Source organism: Motacilla alba, chromosome 1 (assembly GCF_015832195.1).
Source record: "Motacilla alba alba isolate MOTALB_02 chromosome 1, Motacilla_alba_V1.0_pri, whole genome shotgun sequence".
NCBI classification, from domain to species: Eukaryota; Metazoa; Chordata; class Aves; order Passeriformes; family Motacillidae; genus Motacilla; species Motacilla alba.
In genome coordinates this window covers 45,827,852-45,845,646 of record NC_052016.1, presented here as the reverse complement: position 1 = coordinate 45,845,646, position 17,795 = coordinate 45,827,852, and the positions used below count along the sequence as shown (strand labels likewise).

The window sequence follows — 17,795 nt, the reverse complement described above, 5'->3', positions numbered from 1 at the left end:
AAGGAAGTGGGTTCAGGGGACTACAGACTAGGCAGTCTCACCTAAGTCTCTAGGAAGACAATGGGACAAAAAGACTCATGATTCATTTCTAAACTCAAAAATAGATGAGAAGGAGATTAAGAGCAGCCAGCACAGGTTTATCATAGAATCATAGAACCATAGAGTGTCCTGGGTCAGAAGGGACCCTAAAGGTCATCTAGTTCCACCCCACTGGGACACCTTTGACTGGATCAGGTTGCTCAAAGTCCTGTCTAACCTGACTTTGAACACCTACAGGCATGGGAGATCCACAGGTTTTCTGGGCAACCTGTTCCACTGTCTCACACAGCAAAGATTTTTTCCCCCTAAAATCTAATCTAAACATAGTCTCTTTCAATTTGAACCCATTCCACTCGTGTCATCACTACTTGCCCTTGTAAATAATCTTACCCCATCTTTTCTGTACGTTCCCTCAACATACAGGAAGGCCACACTGAGGTCATCCTGAAGCCTTCTCTTTTCCAGGCTTTTCCTATTTTTCCAGGTTTAGCGAGTGGAAATCATACCTGACCTTCCTCACTGCCTTCTGTGAAGAAGTGATGGGTGCTGTGGCCAAGAGAAAACATGTGGATGTTGTACACATTGATTTTAATGAGGTCTTTGACACACTCTCCCACTGTCTCCTGTCATTGAATCCAAATTCAATGGATAGAATGGATGGAAGATAAGGGCTGTATAAGCAGACAAAATGGTGGGTGGGGAACTGGCTCAGCTGGTGGACCTGAAGAGCTGTGATTAGGGGTGCAAAATGCAGTAACTAATGGGGTCCTTCAGTGGTCAATAATAGAACCAATCCCACTTTAACTCTTCAGTAACAACCCGGGTGATGGGACAGAGTGCATCCTTAGTAAGTTCGTGGACAACAACAAGCTGGAGAAAGCAGTCAGTGTCCTGGAGGGCAGCGCTGCCACTTAGAGGGACCTGGACAAGTTACATGTTACAAGGAACATTGTGAAGCTCTGTAAGAGCAAGATACTGCGTGTAGGATGGAATAGCACCATGTAACACTACAGGCTGGAGCTCAGCCATCTTGGAAGGAGCTCTGGAGAAAGGCATGTGGGTCTCCTTTGTCGGCAAGAAGCTCGTCATAAGCCAGCAGCATGTGTTTGCAGCAGGGGGCTGCATTAGGAAAAGGCTCACCAGCAACCCAAGAGAAGTGATCTACATTGCTCAGTGATTTTAAGACCACATCTAGGACAGTGTGTCCTCTTCTGGACTCTAAAGTACAAGATTGATATTGATATACTGGACTGAGCCCAGCAGAGACCACAAAGCTGATAAAGGGCATGGAACACAGACCATATGAGAAAAGGCTGAGAAAGCTGGATTTGTTCAGCTTGGAGAAGAGAAGCTGAAGGGCAGATCATGCTGCTGTCTGCAATTAGCTGATCAGAGAATGGTAGAGCTAGAGTCTTCTTGAAGGCACACAGTGATAGGATGGGAGGAAATGGGAGCAACTTGCAAGGTGGGAGATTCCAAATAGATATTAGGGGGAAAAAATCCCATGAGGATGATCAAATACTGATGCAGGATGTCCAGAAATGTTGTGTAGTCTCCATCTTTGGACATGTACAAAATTGACCGGACATGGACCTTAACAACTTGATCAGTTTAGATTGGTTTTGAGCAGGGCATAATGACAAATTCTGGAGACCCCTCCCAGCCTAAGACATGATTCTGGAATTCTGGCAGTTTTCTTGAGATTGTGAGGGAAAATTTCTATCTGCTCATATACTGATTGTCACATTGAGAGATATGAACATACTGATTGTCACATTGAGATATGAACATTTCAAACCAAAGATAGTCTTTATTTTAAAGTCCCTTAACAGTTTTGAGGTGTGTTTCCTGAGTAGTCAGGCAGGGTCTGTTTTGTGGGCAAAGTAAAAAGCATTTAAATTTGCAATTGTGCAATCTTCCATGTTTTGCCCTCACACCATCCTGTGTGTATCTTCAGTGTCCTATGGAGATTTCTGAAAATTAGGAATTGGGAAGTGCATATTTCTAGAGTAGAGTATCTTTTGCCTTGAAATAGGACTGTATAATTAAGTTTTTGCAAAGCGTTTTGGATTTTTGTTCCCAAGATATAATGATTACACTTATGGTAAATACAGGCAAACTGGTTATTTGCCACAAGCAATTTAAAACTATAGTCACATGAATTACTTTCACAAGCTTTGTTTCTTTTTGCTCCTTCATTTTTTTCTTCCTCCTCGAACAAAACCTCACTGTTCATTAGTTTGTAAATAAAACACATTTGGCACCAACAGACCCCTGTACTATCAGTTCACATGCATTTAGTTAATTTTATCACATGACTGTAGGTAAAGGGAACCTCAGTAGGTTTACAGAAGAGTAAAATTAGTTGCTGTGTATTTCAGACATAAAATACTATTTTTAAAAATGCTGTTATTGTGGCCAGTTCTACTTCATTCTCCCAAAATGGAATTCTCCCTTTATACTGCAGTTTCGAGGCTTCATTCTGCAGCCACTGAACTGTTTGGAGTTTTGCCTGTGCAATGTCATGAGATTAACTTGTTCTATGAGTGAACCACAGCAACATTCCATAGGTATCCATTCCCAGCTATCCACAAGGAGTAAAACCCCCAGGGCTGAACACAAGAGTCTCTACGGTTAGTGAACAGGACAGTTCCACCTCTGTGACCGAGTCCAGAGTGTCACAGAGTGCATCACCTCCAGGTTCAACCTCCAGCTTCAGTTAAATTAGGAGTACGCAATTTTTCACAGCTCCTTCATGTTCTTAACCTGGAGTAATTTTATGCCATAAAAGTATTTATAAATGTAGACTGAAAAAATAATCTTATTGGTCAGATTAAAGTGTTACTAACAAGACAATGAACAGGAATCAGTTGTGTGTCCTGCAGCTGACATTCATAGCGGTCTCACTGCATGCTCATTGTAACGTGAGGTAAAATATTGATTTATTATTATAGATAATAATGATGTGCAAGATCCAGTTAAACTAGCAACATTTCAGTAGATAACTGAAAATAAATTAACTTCCTCATTTTCCATTAAATCTGTAAACATCTTTAAGTGCAACAAATTGTTCTGATGACCAAAACTGTTTTATATACATATTAAGAAATATATACAATCTTCCATATCTATTTATTCATTGACAAATTCCCCGACTGGTTCAATTCTTTGAAATACAATTGGGAAATGAAAGCAATAATTTTTATCCAAGTATGTTCTTAAAGGAAGAAGTGGAGAGACAGAAAGGCGTTTCTGCTCCTGAGAATGAGCCAGACAGAATTATTCCATTCAGTCAATAATTTAGTGAGAAATCTCATCAAAGTCAACATTAATAGGACTGTGCCTTTAGTTTTAATTCTTCTTTGAGAGAGATATTTTCACTAGCACAGACAGGCAGGATAAGGCTAACGCATTGTTTCAGTCTCATTTAGACTTTACCAGACCTCCACTTCTCTCTTTACTGAAACAGAATTTATAACTGGTCTTCACCCATCTACGTGGGAGTAAGCTTTTTTCTAATCTGAAATCTACTGTAAGAACAATTCTAGGATACATTCACTTCTTTTAATTAACAGAAAATACAACAGTTTTTAATCAAGGTAACACTAAAAGTTTGAAAACATTCCACATTTTCTGGAAACAGACTTTTTCCCTGAGGCCCTAGTTTTTCCTTCACTAGTTACCTTGTGCAGGACACAGGGTCTACCTGACTTTTTTCCTCTTTTTTCCTAAAGTGCCTGTATCAGATATGCTGGTGCAAATATTTTTATATAAAAAAAGTAATAATTTCCTCAAAGACGCATAAATCTGTTCAGAGCTGATATGTTCTTCCTGACTATACTTTCAAATCATGCTATAACCATATCAACTCTCTTGACAGTGCATTTATAGAGTTTTCTTTCAAACTTAACTTTGGGGAAATGGATTTTGAATAAAGTAAGAAAAGGGAGAAAATTAATTTAAGGCTTCTGATGTAGGTAGAAATATGTATTTCTACACAAAGACTTTTCACCATTGAGAGCTGCATTTAGTCAACTAAATATAATTTTTATGCATTTGGTTAACTTACAGAAAAATTTAAATTTTATGGATTTGATTGATTTCCAGGTCAACTCAAATGCAATGCTTTGTAGTGATACAAGGTGTAAAACTTATTTTAACAGGAATGGGTTATTTTCCATAAATTGACTCAACAAGTAGCAGTACCTGGCGCAATAATAGCAAAGTTGGCTTTGCAACTACAATGCAGTGCAGGGCCCCTTCCAGGTAATGCTGTGGGGATAAAATCCACACCTAATAATTTAGCACTGCTCCAAAATTTTTTCATCACTTGTGATGAAAGATCCAATTTTGGAATGCTTCTCTCTGTGACAGTGGTGAAACACTGACATGGGTTGCCTGGAGAAGTTGTGGATGCTTCATCCCTGGAAGTGTTCAAGGCCAGGCTGGATGGGGCCTTGAGCACCCTGGTCTAGAGGAAGGTGTCACTGACCAGGTCAGAGAGGCTGAAACAAAATGATCTTTCTTGTCTCTTCCAACTCAGGCCATTCCATGACTCAGTGATTCTATTCAATTACTTGTGTGAGCTTCATTTAGGATAGTTGGGAACATATCAAAGCAAGGATTCTGAAAGTGATATTTAATTTTTAAAGAGCAGATAAAATTTGTAAAATGACTTTATACAAATTTCAATTCTGAGAGTGATAGCAGCTCATTTTTGTTGCCAAAGAAATGGTTCCAACATTTAAATTTATTTATGGAGCTAAACCAATTATTTTTGGACTCTATTCTGACTCCTTCCAATGAGAGATAAACCAAGGTCTATCAACGTATTTCTATTAATAGTTGACCAATAAGTCAGACAACCAATTTTGACTTTCAAGTCCCAATTTTGACTACTCAGAGAAGTCAGAAAAAGCAATGCTTTTGGGACTGTCGTGAATCAAAATTTATATCCTTTCCTACAAGTTTCAGAGACTTTTGAAGCTTTGTATTTACTCTGAGGGAAATTTAACATGTAGATATACATGTTCATTGATTTTGTGTTCTGTATCTTGTAGTGGAAGTCATGGAAAAAGACAATATGCATCAAAATTGTTTCAGACTTACAAAATTATGTTTCAGGTAAAACCTACTTGTTAATGAATGCTAGTTTTAGCCACAATATTTTTATTTTCTGACACAAGGTTATATTTGTCCGATCTCTTCATTACCCCTATGCACAAAGTTTTCAGCTTATCAGTTACCACTGTATAAGTCGGAGGGTGCTGGATTTCTGAGATTATCAGAAATCACATGAAGAACATGAAAGAAGCTAAATAATAATCACATTTGTTATTTTGCTGTACTTTACATAGGCTTTTGGCAAGCTAATAGAACATTTAAAATACTGTGGTTCTTTTATATTTTTCTATCACTCTAGCAATATAAGGGTGATGTTTAATACATCTTTATGGCTTCAGAAGGAATATATTTGCTGTACAAATTAGTATTACTGCAGAAATGTTTTTCATAATAGCCAGGTCAGGAAACCCAAAGTGGAATGTAATAGCAACATGAATTCCTCATTGTCCCATTTCAATACCTGACATGGATTATGCAGAAACCTAGCTCCTCTACCCTGAACAGCATTGCTAAGAAATGTTCAGAGTAATGTGCATTTCAAGCCTGATGATAAAATAAGCTCATTGACTGTGTGCTTGTGCACAGATCCCGAGTCAGATTTAGAGATAGCACAACCATGTTGTGTAAATTATTATGATGCTCTGGAGTATAACCCAGCTTGTAATCTGATCTGCACAGTCACTGTTACAATTTGTTACCTGGAAAAGCAGAAATCCAGTTGGAATTTGAGCTGAGTTTAAAAATAAAGTGGAAAATAATCTTTTATTTTATGAACTGCAAATATGAAATGTAGGTAAACTATTTATGGAATTAAGATGACCTGTCCTTGCCTGGAATGTGTGTGTGAGCTACCTGATCTTTTTTAGAGTCAGTGAAGGTACAGTTACAGAGTTCTGCTGATAGCTCCCCTGATCAATAAAGATATCTGTTTCAAAAGAAAAGGAATAATTTCCTTGGAGTCTAAGAACTACTGTGAGTATTTAGCAAATGGATTGTGTGCAAACATCTATAAATCCCTCACTAGCTATCCAAAATTAGGTGTTTGAACTATTAATCAAAACTGCTTTTAAAGTCAGTGAAAGGAGACTAGGACCTCCACAAAGCAATTTATCTTATCCTTGGATGTGTGTTTATCATCACAGATGGAAGGAAATATATCTCCACTACAGGGAACTTTGAAGGTTGTCATAGGTTAGACATCAGCAGTGGGTTTTGTTCGACATTAGATACAGACATGTGAGTCAAGTATACCAGCTACCTCTATAGTCAAAAGGGCTTCTTCTTTTGGTCTAGCATCATTTGAGGTGATCTAGGATATCCTGTCTAGTGTCCAGTTGCCAGTCCAGATGATCACAGGTCATATGCCATAATTTCCGGTCTGTTGCAAATGTGTAAGGTCTGCTAAGGTGCATCAAACTACATTTTGTATAGATATTTTGGTAAATAAATGAAGTTCAATGAAAATTCAATCTTTCCTACAGGAAGAATATTGTGTAAGGTAAATCTGTGAAAAATCAACCAATTACATTGTCTACCATAAAATTAACCACAAAAGATGAAGCGAATAGACACAGCGTATTCCAATTCTCAATGTATGTAAATATGAAGAACCTGTGAGGAGAAGTCTCTAATGTTAATATTTGCTTTTACTCAAATATTCTTTTCTCCAGTTTACAAATTAGATCCAAAGACACCATTTCTGTCACAGAAATGCTATGTGTGGCATATGTGTGAAAAGTAGAGTGTCTGTCTCACCCTCTGTTCAGACACAGAAGGGAGGAAAATACCACTCCAGAGCTTTGATGAGCTGCTGAACAGATAGACTCACTACATCTTCAAAGAAATGAATCCTGATCTTGTATAAAGAATGCAAAACTCCTGCTGAAGTAAAAAAATACCTCATTCATATGTCAGGAAGCAGGATTCAGCTCTCAGAACTAAAACAGCTTGCACCCACCTGCTGCTTTAATTCTGAAATGTTTTCAATTAATATCTTGTATAAATCACTAATCCAGAGCAATGTGCTTTACTATGAAGACAGTATTCCAGTCATAAAGTGTGATCCAAGTGGAAACTCCCCAGAATTAAGCAGGAATGACCAGAACATTACAACTATGATCTTGGTTTTCTCCACAACAAACTCTTGCATTGACTATTACACATTTACAAGGTTTCAGTTTTCATTTGGTTATTGTTGTTTAAAGCCGGAGAAGGCTTGCTCTTCTGGCCATCAGTTCCTCCTTTGGATGTGTCCTGGAAGAAAAGCCTTGGCGTCCACAGTGACATTAAAATTCGTTTATATTCGTTCCGAAAATTCTGATTAAGAAGACCATATATTATTGCATTAAGGCAGCTGTTGAAATAGGCCATTAAGTAACTTATTATGAATAGCCATTCAGGAACTTTTGGTGCCATTTCTGTAGGATCAATGGCTACAGCCAGTCCAATGAAGTTTAGAGGTGCCCAGCAAAAGGCAAAAATCACAAAAACAACAAACATGGTAAGAAAGTTTCTGAAGTCACTTGGCTTCAATCTTGGCTTTGTTTCTGACTTGACTCGTCTTCGAACTTGAAGCACTAAAACCCAAATTCGAAGGTAGCAGAAGCTGACAATGGTGATAGGGACGATGAAGTGAATGACCACAACAGCTATTGTATAGTAGGAGCTTGCAGTTTGGACAAATGTGCATGAATAGATGCGTGGATCATACTTCAAAGAGCCAACAAAAAAATTTGGCACAGTTGCAATTACTGTTAATATCCAGACTAAGGAGACGTACAACATTGTATTCCAACAGCTGTACACTTTGTCATAGGCAAAACTATGACATATGTAGCAATACCTGTTTATTGCAATTGCAGTGATGTTGAAAATAGAGCCTATTACACTTAGTCCCATCACAAAGCCACTCGCTTTACAGTGTGTTTCACCCAGTGTCCATCCATTGTGGAAAATAGCTAAGAGCACCAGTGGGTATGGATACAAGGCCACCACCAGATCAGCCAAAGCTAGGCTCACCACAAATGCATTACCTGGAAGGAAAGAAAAATACAGAAGCATAAGTCTGAAAGCAAGCATAGCTGTGAAGAAGAAGAAAAGTGTTACATTATTTTGGACGTCTGCATTGCTAAATTATTGGTGATGTCAGCAAGCAGCTGGTGTATAGGACCAACAGGGAATGATTTTACAATGTAACTTGGAACACCATGAAAATATCTGGAGCAACAGGGTGTTTCAAATCTGTTGGTGACTGGATTATATCCTCCTTGCTCTTTTTATCTTTAATAAGCATAGCCATCAGTGAGCCATTATATAAGCATATGTTGAGTTGTTTAAGTGTAGTTAACTCCACGGCTGGATTGATAAAATGAAAAAAAGTCTAAATTGTGCCAGGTAAGTAAGCCATTATGCCGTTTCATCGTATCACTGGAATGCTAATGGGCTTCACAAGCATAAAGGAGAAGGATGTACAAACACTAAGTCTATAGGAATTGGAAGGATGTGTTGTTTTATGTATACTCTAAATTGCTGCACAATATTCTGTAGAATAGATATTTTCTGCATGAATGGCCTACCCATACTGCAGTTATTTTCTCATTGGATCGTCTAAGGAAGAGCAAATCATCTTCACCACCCTCTGCAGAAAGGCATATTTAATTTTACAAAGTTCCATGCATGCAAGAGGAAGTATTCATATTTTCTGATGATGATATTAAGGGAATATAGGTGGTATGGTTGAGCCCTATCATCTCTCTTTAACCAGTGTCCTTTTCATCAGTTTTAAATTTCTGACATTGTATCTAAGGGTATTTTTATAAAATAGTGAGATAGGAAGCTATATTCCTGAGAAATGTTCTTTAGGACCTTCACTCTAGAAGACATGAACTTCACTCTAGAAATACTAACTTTGAATTCTTGGCATTTAGGTGGCATAGAATGTATATGGTTCGTATGGTTTTGTATATGGCTTGCCTACTCTTTTTTCTTTCCTGGAAGTCCTTCACAGCATGAACTGATATGGAAAAATCCAAGCAATTTTAAAAATTGTGCACAGAACATAATCATTTTTTGAAAAGAGAAGTCACGTGCTCCATTCTACAAATTCTGAGCTTACTAGTCCTCAACTAACAAGTTCTCCACGTCATATAAAGAATGGCATTAACTGGAAGTCGTAAAAGCAACAACAATGTATAAATTTGCTCATAAAAAATAACAGAATTTCATATCTACTCTGTTTTCTCCACCTGCTTTACATCTGTAGCTTCCTAAATTAAGGAATGGGAAGCTATCTTTCTCCCATACACTTTAGGGGACCACCCTGCTCACCAGAATTTGCACAACAGCAAGTAAACTTAATGGAAAGCAGGATTATCCATCTGTACCCTCAGAAACATAGCCCATCTCAAGAGCGGTGAGCAACTTCTTTCAGATAGTTCCTTGTTATGTACTTAGTAGCCTGTTTCATATATTTTTAAAAGCTAGACAAGTCTTTCCATAGCTGCAGCTGCATGATTTGTGAGGAAAGATTGAACAAATTAGGGAGACGATTGAGTGGGCTGTGATAATTTCAAATAAGCAAAGTAGGAAGGATATAACCCGTTCCTATGATTGTTATGAATCCAAGCAAGCTTCAGTCACAACAAGGAAGTTTCAAAATAGACACAGAGAAAAAAATTTAAATGGCAAGAAGAAGGAAGTGTGGGAGCACCTTGCTTTGAGTCTGCCACTGAAGACTGTAAGAAAATAGAAAACAAGTGTTTGTCAGTACTGGCCTAAATAAAGCTGATCCCTTTGTGCAGGAAGGATGAGATGACTGTGAAGGCCTCTTGTAGCCATGTGGCAAACAGGACAAAAAACAAAACTAACTAAAGAACAAGGGCCTCTTTATCAGGACACATTTACATCCTGGCAACAAGAATTTCTCTTATGTTTTTTCATCACTGTATCTGACATTAGAAGATAGAGAAGTCAGAAGCTGGAAGACAGAAGAAAGAAAGGAAGGAAAAAAGGACAGGAAAAGGAGGGCAAAAAGACTCTTTTTTCTGTTTTAGAATGCCTTTTGTAGAAAGAGAGAATTTAGTCTAGTGTGTTCACTAAGATTAATCTAAACTCTAAGGCCTTCCAGCATCAGCTTCTACCCAAAATGTAATTGTTCAGTTGAAATAGAGTGGGCATTGAGCTCTTTCAATCACATTTGGAAATAAACTGTAAAGTAAATTTAGCAAGATATTTTCAAAGTTTTGAGTGTAATTTAGGACTTCTTGAAAATTCCAGGTACAATGAATAAATAGAGTGAGCAAAGGAACTTGTCAAAAACTTAATTTACTAGTTTACAACTCAGAAGAAAAATGGTCCAATATCTATAAAGGCCTCCGGTGATTTGTCACTTCTATGGCTTTTTACAGGGTTGAATGTTCCCCCTGTGCACTGCAAAGTAAGGTCCAATGGTATTTTTCTGTCTTTGTGGATGACTACAAAATTAAGTTTAATGTTTATTACTGCAATGAATAATCTACAGAAGTAGAGAGAAACTTTTCTAATTCAAAAAACATAAATAATTGACATTTTGAGAAATCAAAGGTCTTAGACATTTTCTATGTACTTAGAGAAAGTAAATATTCCTTGACACACCTAACACAGAGCTTTTAGAGTGGCCTAAATGACATTCATAATATAACTAAAGAGATAACTTTTTGCTGCTTGTAACAAAATAGAAAGCACAGAATTTTCATCTAGCTGGAATTATTATCATTGCTTCTGGAATTTACTTGATGAACTTTGTTCTTAGATTTCAGTTTCATTCGAGAGAGAGGTATATTCCTTTTTTCACTGGAGTGGAAATACCCCTTAATTACAAGCAGTAACTACTGAAAGCAAAATGTCCTGCCAGGTATACAAAAAGATGCACATCTGTGCTGTTTTAAATACTGACAGTTCTATGCATAAAAAAGAAAATAAGTTCTGATATTGACTTTGAGTACAACAGAATTAGATAGGTATTTCATGAAGCATTCCTGCATATTGGTTTACTTACTACAACAGGAGAAAGAGAACTGTCACACCCTCTTGTAATCTTGATATGACTTGATGTTGTAGGAATTTACTTTCGGAACAAACTTTATGGTAAGGCCAGAACTTTTAAGGGCTAAGCATCTGCCTTCTGAAAAGACAACTGACTTTTAATTTTGCTACTAAAACCAGAAGCAATTGCAATGAGCAACTATTTTTTTAAAGGTTTTTCTTCTCTCATTGGTTTTAAACTGGTGAAAATGCTTAATTATATATCATATATCATGGTGTTCAGGGTTTTTTTTAGGTAGTGTTTTGGTTGTTACATGTTTGTTTAACAAGTTTTTATACATTGCATACAGACATCACCCTCTTTGATCTATGGCATCAGGTGGAGCAGAGAATTAGGTCTTCAACACACTGACATTTGAATTCCCTGTGACAGTACAAGCCAAGACCTAGGGTAAGCTTTGATTTACTGAGACATGTTAATTTGGTATAATGTTCAACAGCGTGTTGCTAACAGAAGGTGTAACATAATGCTCCAAACAAATGCCAGATGGGTGTTTGTTTTCATTGAATACAACAGTTTAAAGGCAGTGATATGCTCTGATATGCTCTTTTGTAGTTGCGTTTCCTTATTTCAGATATTAGTGAGGTATATTGCAGACTTTGATATAAGGGAAAGGGACAGGCAATGGATTTCCACTAGAACAACATATTTTAGAGCCTTCCTGCCCTCCAGCAGATCAACACTCCCATTCAATTTGGTGTTGTCTGCAAACAGACTGAGGGGGCATTCAATACCCTTGTTCAGATCACTGATAAAGATATTAAACAGGACTGGCCTGAAGAAGAATGCTGGACTCACAAGAACAAAAGCTTAGCATGTAAAAAGGACTTTGAGATTGTGGCTAAGTGACTTGCAGAACAGGAAAGATCTGTGTTTTTGGCCCCACATCTGTAGCTACGAGTTAGTGCTGGAAGCTACCTTTGCAGGAGGTGAATTTTAGGCTTATCAGGCAGATCTCTTAGTTGTCGACAGAGACACAGATTTACTGAAAGGAGGTATCTAAGTTGCACTGTTGTTTTTGAGATCATGATCTTGGCATGCTTGGCAGCTAGGCATGAATGTAATCCTAAAAAAAGCATCCGCTTCTTCTGCATGTTCACTCTTCTTCCCCCTCTGGTTAAATATGGGAACACTAGTCCTTGCTGCGCGTTTGCTGCCTTGAGTTTGCCAATAGACGAAGGGTGCAAAAGTGCTGTGCTGTTAAAAGCTGCGTAAAAAGGCCTGAGGTTTGTAATCCCTGGGCGCACAGTTTTGCTCGCCCGAGGCTTGCCCCGGTGCTGCCGGGGACGGTGGTGACTCTCTGTTGCCACCTAGTGCGGGAGCCAGGGCAGAGACAACACATGGCATCACCTAGCAGGGCAGAGGAAAACGCCGGGGGCTGGCTCTTCCAAAGCAAAACGCTGGTCGTTAATCAGATACTACTTTTACGGCGTGATGAATACTTTTCTGGGCTTCTGAAACTTTCTGAGATTGCAGGAACTTTTCCTCTACCGGCTATTTTCAGAGAGAAAAGGGGAAGCAGAAGAGGCAAGACAGGCTCTACTACTAGAAATTTCACTGTTGCCTAGTGGTTAGGACACTTCCATGATAGAAGAACCCTTCTTTGAAAACGACTTGAATTTATGTCTCCCGTAGTGCCCAAAGAGTGCCCTACTCACCAGCCCTGCTGCTCTTCTGGGGTTAGCGTGCTTGTCTCTTTCTAGGTTATGTTCAAGAATTTCAGCCTAGAATCAGAATACACAGGTTACCACTTACATTGTAGAGTGCTCTTCATCAGTATGCTCATCCAAAAAAAAAAAGTTTAAAAAAATCCTCCTTATGATTTAACAGATGGGAAACTGAGATAGCTGCAGGAACTCTCCAAGACACTGATTAGGAAGAATACTCCAGGTTCATGAACCTTGCTCTTACTTTTCTCTGTTAGATAATACCACCTTTGTTAGGCATCCTCTGGGAAAAGTGGCAGCACTGGTCCAGCTTTCTTCTCCCAAATGACATCACAGTGTCATACTGTGCTGAGGGATGGAGCAAATAGAAGAGCTAGAGCTATTAAATAAGGCTAGTTGTATTGAAAGCAAACAAAAGACAGTGGTTGTTGCACTAGGTAGTTAATCCTTAACAGATTCAGTAGATAAAAAAATTTTACTTGCGTTCAGGGGAAGACTGGAAAAGTACTTGTAAGAGTACTTATTTGAAGTACTACATTTGAAGTTTACTTAACAGACATACCATACTAGATTTAGGAACTCCTCTGAGATGGAAGGAATCACAAGTTGTAATAATACAGAAGCATCATGCAGGGTTGCTCTGTTCTCTTTTTCTCCTCAGTTCCTACTAAAGACAGATTTTCTACTGCTAAAGACAGAGTGTGAGTCTAGCTATGCCTTGTTCTGTGTGTTCAGCCATCTGAAACTGGGCTGCATTTTGCGGCAGGCTTAGGGGAGAAGATCCCTTATATCCATGCCCTAACAGTGAAGTCAGGCTCTTGCCTTGAGGGTAGTCTAGGATGGAAAAGGCCCATGTTGTTGCTGAGAGAATCATAGACTTGTAGAATCATAGAATTGTTTGAGTTGGAAGGAACCTTAAGTGTCATCTTGTTCCAACCTCCTGCCATGGGCAGGGACACCTTCCACTGGATCAGATTGCTCAGTGCTCTACCCAGCCTGGCCCTGAACACTTCCAGGGTTTGGGCATCCACGTTTTCTCTGGGCAACCTGTGCCAGTGTCTCACGACCCTCACAGTAAAGAATCTCTTACTAATATCTGTTCTAAGTCTACTCTCCTTAGTTTAAAATCTCCCCTTTTTCAGTTTAGATGTCACACAGGGAGCAAAGCCAAGACATTCACTCTGAGGCTTAGTGCCATGGCACCAGCGGCAGCCCAGCCTCAGAACCTCCAGTTGCTGAGCACAACCACTAAATAGCAACAAAACCAGACTGTTTTTTCACTGGTTCATGAAATAAGTCCTGTTTTCTGTATCTGCCAGTATATATCAGCCTAATTTTCTTCTCTTGAAGTAATCACAGCTGTTGATTGCTTCAACCAAGAAAGAATAGGAAACCTACTTGTACAACTGCAAGTATGAAAACTCATTTACTGCTGACAAAAGGGCTAATATGAAAAGCTGTAAAATACAACAGGTGCAATCTAGTTAGATCCTATAAAGAGCTGGGCAACCTACAATTTTTAATAACTTTTTATTCAGTGTCTCAGCATTATATTGCATGTCATAGAAAAAAAAGTGAAATACGTAGCATTTTATAGGATGTTGCTTTGTTAAGGAAACAAACAAAAACCCTACCCCAAAACTTGTTCAAGATCAACTACAAGAGACTGAAGTGTGGAACCAAACAAAGGAAGGCTATTTCATTTCTAAAAACTTCATTACGCCCTGACAGATTTTAATTTATATTGTGTGAAACGATAGTTCATTCCATCACCTCTATTATTACTTTCATCTTTGCTACTGTATCTAAACTATATTTGTGTCAAAGGAAATTATGTTGGTTTTTTTCTTTAGTACTGCAACAAAACATTGCTCAAGTCCTTAGAATAACTAAACTTCCACCTTCTTTTATAAAAAAAAAGACAGGAAATTGAAAAATGAAAATAATTTTGTTCAAACTAAAGCCATGTTTTGTTTTATTAAGCTGTTTGGTTTGTGTTTTGTTCTATTTTAATATTTGCTAGGAGATTAGTTGAATTAAAAAAAAAAAACAAACAAACCAACAAATCTCAGACATTAAATAGTTCTATTTTAAAATATAAGGCTTAAGATATTCTTGAAGATACTCAGGCTATCAGGCTGGTATATGAAATGAATAAAATTGGGGACTATTAGAGACCATGGGACACAATCAAGACCAATTTGCCAAGAGATTTGATTAGCCATGAAAAGGTGCATCTTGTAGTTTAGCCCTGCAGACCAATTTGAACAGCCTAGAACTTTTTGACCAGTGTAAATGTTCGGATCTCCACTTACAGAACCTAAGTCATGCAAGTGGCAATCTCCTCAGTGCTTTGTTCAACTGCTCTGTAGGGCTGCAGGTGGAGGACTTGCAGCCTGTGACAGCTACCAAGACAAATATGTGCAAAGCGTGCACATGTCAACTGGTGCTCTCTGCTAAAAGAAACCAAATCTAAGCCCATTACTCCTGCTATGTACTTTTGGGTGTTCCTGTGTTCAACTCCCAGACACGGTGGTGGATCCTGGATTTTTATAAAATAGGATCTGATACACTGCAGTAAATAGAGTACACGGGAATATCTAATTGGAAAACACTTATGTTGACAAGTTGCCAATGCTTCTAAAAACCTATGGAGTCCCTTCATTATAATCTTCTTTTCATCTCTTGTTTCCTGTTTCACCAAGGAAGAAAATAGATGATACTTGACAAAAATGGCCATTATAACCTTTCAGTAAGGAAAAGTCTTACCCTTTCTGTTCTGAGCTTTTGGAAGGCCTCATTACTGTACATGCATAGGGAGATGAATGTCTTCAGAAGCTGTTGTCAGTCTCTGCCATCTGCTTCTTTTGGGAACAAGGTCTTAAAGCAAAGTACAGTGACATGATTCATCTTATAATGATACTCATAGGTTTATAAACAGCATGTGAACAGATGAATAAATAAAATGCTTTTACAGCAGATGATTGTGTATTCTCTTCTGAAGTATTAGCTGCTTTGTGTTCCAACTCAATACAGACAAAGTGTGTAATGATCATTTGCTGAATCAAGGTCTTTTCTGAGAGCCAGTAGAAGCCTTGAAAATGACAAGACAACAACTCTACTGTAGCTGGGCCTGCAAGTCATGATATTGTTGAGAGAGGTAAATGAGGGGTGATGGGCATGCAAGCAGTATAGCCATAGAACCACAAAAGCTGCAACTGATCTCTGGAGTTCATCTAGTCCAACCCTCCCATTCAAAGAGGGATAAACTATAGTGGGTTGTTCAAGGCCATGTCTAGTCAGCCTTTTACTGTCTACAGCCACAGAGACTCTACAACCTCTCAGGGTGATCTATTCCAGTAAGGAATCAGTGTACAGGATATTTACTGTTTTCACAGGGAATAGAGGCAAGATGATGTCAATTTTGTGACAGATGAGGGGTCTACTTGATCTACGAAATATCAGAGGGTACTTAAGATCATACCTGTTACTATGCATGCAGAAACGAGACATGGTCTCATTAATAATGAGCTAGACTTGCTTGGTCAGAAGAAGCGGCCCCAGTGCAGATTAGAATAGATGGGCTTTATTTTTCTTATTCTTTTGTCTTCAGATTCTTTGTGACAGTAGAAATTTTTGAACAATCTTTGACTGGACAAAATAGTCTGAGCCAAACAGAGAATCTGGACCAAGAAACATTTCCCGACCAGTATATCTACAGACCAGTAAAAGTACAGAACTCTGTGGGGGTGGAGCGTGGAGTCTGGTGAAGGCTGCACAGAAAGAGGCAGGAGGCACCAGCTCCTTGCAAAATAATTTTCAGGAAGCAATTCCCACTGGCTTTAGCAAGGCTAGAATGTTCCTCCTTATCTAGTTACTCACCTACTAGGTTCAGCTTACCCTGCCTGCAGAATCCTGTTCCACATGCTACTTTGATGACCTTTGACCACTGTGAACTGACTGCAACCAGCCCTTCAGACTAGCTCCTTATGGCAGTTCACCCCAGTGAGTGACCTGGTGGCCTGTGACCCAGAAAGAGAGCTGTGGGTGACTTCTGTCTGCCTAACCTACTGAGTTACACCTCTTCTACTCCATGAATACACTTGCAAACTGGGGCAAACCAATATAGTTTTTACTAAGCCAAGCTCAAATGGAAATCACTATATTTATTCTTTAATATATATATTCTCATGTAGTATATATATATATATATATATATATATATATATATATATATATATACTGCATGAGAATATTTGAGAGAGTTTGAAGGTAAGGTCACCTACCTCACTATTGTGTTTGCTCTCCATAAGCAGAGCAGTTATTCTTGCTTCATCTTTAACCAGGAAGCTGTCTGTACAGCAAGTTTTACAGTCTTTATGGTCCTAGCATACCAGGTGTTTCATAAGAGCAACTAAAGAAGATTGCATTGTTTTTAGATTATCCAACCAAAGGCATAATTACCGAACCTCAAATTAATTAACTTTTCTTCTACTTTGAAACAACAGATGTCCAGTGCTTCAATTAGACTCTGGATTGTGTAGTTGATGTTTCATACCCAGCATACCATAAGCATAGGTAAATCTGATAAACTCTTTCAACCCACTTACCAGTAGATAATTTTTTCTAGGCAAATCAATATTGTTACACTATCCTTTTACAAAGCCTGCCTCAACATCTGATTAATATTTTATACATTTTACTTTTAATGACTGCAAAGGGAAGAATAAAAAAACAAAGGAAAGTCTTGCTTAACATGAAAACTGATTCAGAAAGTAATCTTTTGTCCATGGGCTCTAACCCCACCTGTGAATCTAATAACAATTACTTTTGCAGTCACTTTAAAAATATCTCAGTGAGACTTCTTGTCCTTGAGTAGGAGT

General features: G+C 38.3%; 1 protein-coding gene across 3 annotated transcripts in view; it reads right to left on the bottom strand.

The window, feature by feature from the left end:
• MTNR1B (melatonin receptor 1B) overlaps window positions 1-17,795 on the bottom strand; it is a 40,602-nt gene that overhangs the window by 11,564 nt on the left and 11,243 nt on the right. The window contains exon 2 of one of the 3 annotated variants that reach the window (XM_038150831.1): window positions 3,153-8,195. The exons of the other annotated variants lie outside the window; for them this stretch is intronic. Coding sequence (XP_038006759.1) covers window positions 7,327-8,195 — 869 coding nt within the window. The 3' untranslated portion in view covers window positions 3,153-7,326. Of the gene's footprint in view, window positions 1-3,152; window positions 8,196-17,795 lie in introns of those variants that run through there. 3 annotated transcript variants of the gene reach the window in all.